Raw genomic sequence first — 3,807 nt, forward strand, 5'->3', positions numbered from 1 at the left:
AGCGACGATGATGGTGACGATGTTTTTGTGACGTTGTGGTGGCGGGATCTTGTTAGATTTGTCGGCGAAGTGTATGTGGCTCTGAGAGAGCAACCTTGTTCCTCCCTACCCAAATGAAGTTTAAATGTTTTTTGGATTCCCGAAGAATAAGGAGGTGAAATAAGTTCGAACGACAGATTTCCTTTTGTTCATTTTTCTCCACTCATCATACAAGAAGCATTTTCCTTGTCGAAAAAGTGGTGGCCCCAATGAGATCCACCAAACGTTCAACCTCACTTACCCAACACATTGAAGCCAGGGATGGAGCCCAATGAAGCCCACTGAACTTCTGGGCCCAACTCCAAAGGCCCAAAATTTTTTGAAGTCACATGGCCATGTAATGTTATAGATAACATGTCCTCATTCAGAGCGTGAAGTATGGCTTTTGTGTTTTTCTCTATAGAAGTGTGACTTTTTTGTTTTATATATACTTCACTTTTCCCTTTGTCGCCTCTCGTTTTTTATCCTTTATATTGATTTTTGATTTTGATGTTTACCGCCGGTTAACGAGAACGGATGCGGCTATTGATGCCAATGATCGTAATAGGAAAATAAAAAATGTACAAATAATTTCAACATGTACCTTGAAAGTTCTTTTCTCAAAAAATGCACATTTCACCAAAAAGAAACGTTCCTTCCAAAAGAAATCGATTAATGTTCTGAGTCTGCATCGATGGCACCATTTTATTAGAGTCGAGCCCGAGCCTCAAATTTCAACTCGCAAGTCGGCTCGGCTCGTTGACATGCTTATTGCTACTACTATAGTAAAATGGTGCGAGTTGCTCAGCTACAAAAAGAGGCTTGACCCGAGTTTTCGGCTTGGGCCTTTTCAGTTTTTTTTTTTCTCTCTCCTGGATTTAAAGGCAACATTTTTCTATCTTTTAATAGGCCCGAGCCGAAAGCTCCGGTTGGGCCTCTTTTTTTGGCCGAGCAAAAAACTCGGCTTGGCTCGAGCCCTAAAAAAGTTTGCACCATTTTACTAGAGTCGAGCTCGAGTCTCAAATTTCGACTCTTAAGACAGCTCTACTTTGCTCGTTGACGTGCTTACTTCTACTATTACCAGACATGCAAAAGCATCAATGGTGCTAAGAGGCAAAATCCGAAATTTTTTTTTTCTTTTTTTCTTTGGATTTTTTGGACCCAATCGCTTCTTGTCAGATACGTTCAAGCCATTAAGGGTTAATCCTCAAGCGACCCTCAAAGTTTGAGAAGATTGAAGGTTTTAATTGACCAAAGATGACACCCAGTTTGGACTGCTTTACAGTCTAATAGGCAACAGAAAAACAAATATCATGATTGTTTCATTTTTTGAATTAGTGTAATTCCAATTTCCAAGTGACATAATTTCGCCTAACATGTTGAAGGTTTATCTTTTAGTTTTCGTATTTATAGGCTAAGTTATTTTCTTTAAATAAAAAACATAATTAAATAAATTAATCAAATATTAAATAAATATTAATATTAAAACAACTAAAGAATTAAATAAATTATTAAATATTTAATAAAAAAACATAATATTATAAATTATTCTAATATTAAATAATATTATAAATAAATAAAAAATAATTAAATAAATTAATCAAATATTAAATAATTAATAATATTAAATAATATTAAAATAAATATTAAATAAAATCCTCCCTTTCCGCTCTCTCTCTCTCTACGGGCCAAAACCCTCCATCAGTTGCTTTTATCGCCTCTCCAACTGCAACTTCTTTTTTGGCTTCTCTAATCTAGATTTCTCTGTATGAATGAGTAATTTCACTTCCATTAATAGAGTGACCAGCCTTCAAAAATCCGTAAACCGATTCACCGTATTTTGAAAGAGGAAGAAGAAGAGTATATTAAAGAAGCAAAATTTGGCAATCAACCTCTCTCTCTTAATATTATTATTTATGTTTTTGATAGATATTTATACAAATAGCAAGATTAGATATGGTAATGGTGGTTGGATTCAAAAACTGCGTGAAGCAGGCGTGAATGGATTTTGATTGCTGTAGCATCCTAGAGTATAATTTAAGATCTACATTGATATGCTTGGGTTTGCTTTACAATTTACATAAAGCAAGGATTTTGAATGGCTAGGTTCCCTTTTTTATTGAATAATTTTTAGTGTACATTATGGTGTCCATAATGTACCCATAGCACAACTCTTTTTTATTTAACAAACAAAAAACACATTAAAGGACTCACATGGGTCATGTGGGGTCAAATGACCTCACAGATTTTTGGAGTTTTTTTATTTTTATTTTTTTTCATATACCTAACGGCCACTCAATAACCCAGTCACCCAGATCCAATTTATTTAGGCAGTTACCCAAAGCAGTCCACAACTCACAAGTAACAGGCCCAAATCCAATTGCACTCCACAGAAACGTACAACAGCTGAGAGTTTAGGAAAAGATTGGCCTTACAATCTTAAAAATTAAAAACAAGCGAAAAATGCACGTTTTGACTGAATGGAAAATGAAGAAGCAAAGAAACTGAAGATCTTAATCATGTACTGTCCACCTTTGAATATTGTACTCAGAACTGAACACTTACATTTTAACGTTTTCAGATTATTCGTATTACATTGAGTTATTACACCTCGTTCCTTGGAAGATTATAATTATTATTACAAACAAGATAATGAAGCTGCTGTTTTCCCAATGGATGTTCATGATTCAAGTGAGTCTCTGTTAGTGATGATTATGAGTGTGATCAGATGTGGTTGCTACCATGTCCAGAGCTTGAGGATGGTTTTCGGCTGATTTCATGTGTGAACTTTTCCCGACTACCTCATTCTTCTTGATTTCTTCTTCGATGTTCACATCATCATCAATGGTTAGGATAACAGTTTTTTTTCCATGTGGACCAGGAACAATGTCTTCATGGACTCTTATGCGTTCGTCAATTTCCACTTTATCTGTTTCCTGAATGATTCTCTTCTTTCTCTTTTTAAGGAAGCAGAAAAGGGCAACTGAGAGAAATGCAAGGAAGAATAATCCACCAAGTGAAACGAAAATGAAAATGATGACAGTATGGTGTCCTGGAGTGGGTGGTTGTGGTGGTGGTGGAGAGAAGGGATGGGGTGGAGATGGAATAATATGTGGTGGTGGTGGCGGAAAGACCGAATGGGGTGGAGGGGGAACAATATGCGGTGGAGGTGGTGGTGGAGAGGGAACAACATGAGGCGGTAGTGGTGGTGGAAAGATGGGGTGAGGTGGTGAGGGAACAATATGAGGTGGTGGTGGTGTTACAATGGGTGGATGGGGTGGTGGTGGATGGGGAACAACATGAGGCGGTAGTGGTGGTGGAGAGATGGGGTGAGGTGGTGAGGGAACAATATGAGGTGGTGGTGAGGTTACAATGGGTGGATGTGGTGGTGGTACCTTCGGTGGCGATGGAAAATTGTGAGGTGGTGTAGGAGGAAAATATGGATAGTTTTGGAGTGTAGCCATTGCAGTGTTAACAAAATGGTAGACTTAAACTCGTTTATTTCAAAGATTGATGGGAGATTGCTGTGTTGTGACATCTATTTGTAGTAATAGTTCACAAGTTTTTAAATAGTTCTATTTAAAGTTTGTACTTGTAAGTCTTATGTGACTTGACTCTCATTCTAAGAATAAGAAGGGCTGTCATGGATTGATTGAATTCAAATTCACTCTTTTTAAGCTTGGAATTTTCCAATATATGCATTTCAGATGATGTTGATGGGTTCATTTCCTTCACAAATTATAATTCCTATGATCTTCAACACTTGACAAAGCAATATAGCCTTGTTAG

The 3,807-nt window shown here is 36.9% G+C and overlaps 1 protein-coding gene across 1 annotated transcript; it reads right to left on the reverse strand.

The window, feature by feature from the left end:
- Positions 1 to 2,512: 2,512 nt before the first annotated feature.
- On the reverse strand, positions 2,513 to 3,536 carry LOC111370337 (proline-rich receptor-like protein kinase PERK2). The gene has a single exon (XM_022992006.1). The coding sequence runs from the start codon at positions 3,480 to 3,482 to the stop codon at positions 2,721 to 2,723; it is 762 nt and encodes a 253-aa protein (XP_022847774.1). The 5' UTR covers positions 3,483 to 3,536; the 3' UTR covers positions 2,513 to 2,720.
- Positions 3,537 to 3,807: the final 271 nt, after the last annotated feature.

The sequence above is a fragment of the Olea europaea genome, chromosome 21, assembly GCF_002742605.1.
Source record: "Olea europaea var. sylvestris chromosome 21, O_europaea_v1, whole genome shotgun sequence".
Lineage (NCBI taxonomy): Eukaryota > Viridiplantae > Streptophyta > Magnoliopsida > Lamiales > Oleaceae > Olea > Olea europaea.

Coding starts and splice junctions, on each gene's coding strand:
- LOC111370337 (XM_022992006.1), bottom strand. CDS start 3,482: ATGGCTACACTCCAAAACTATCCATATTTTCCTCCTACACCACCTCAC.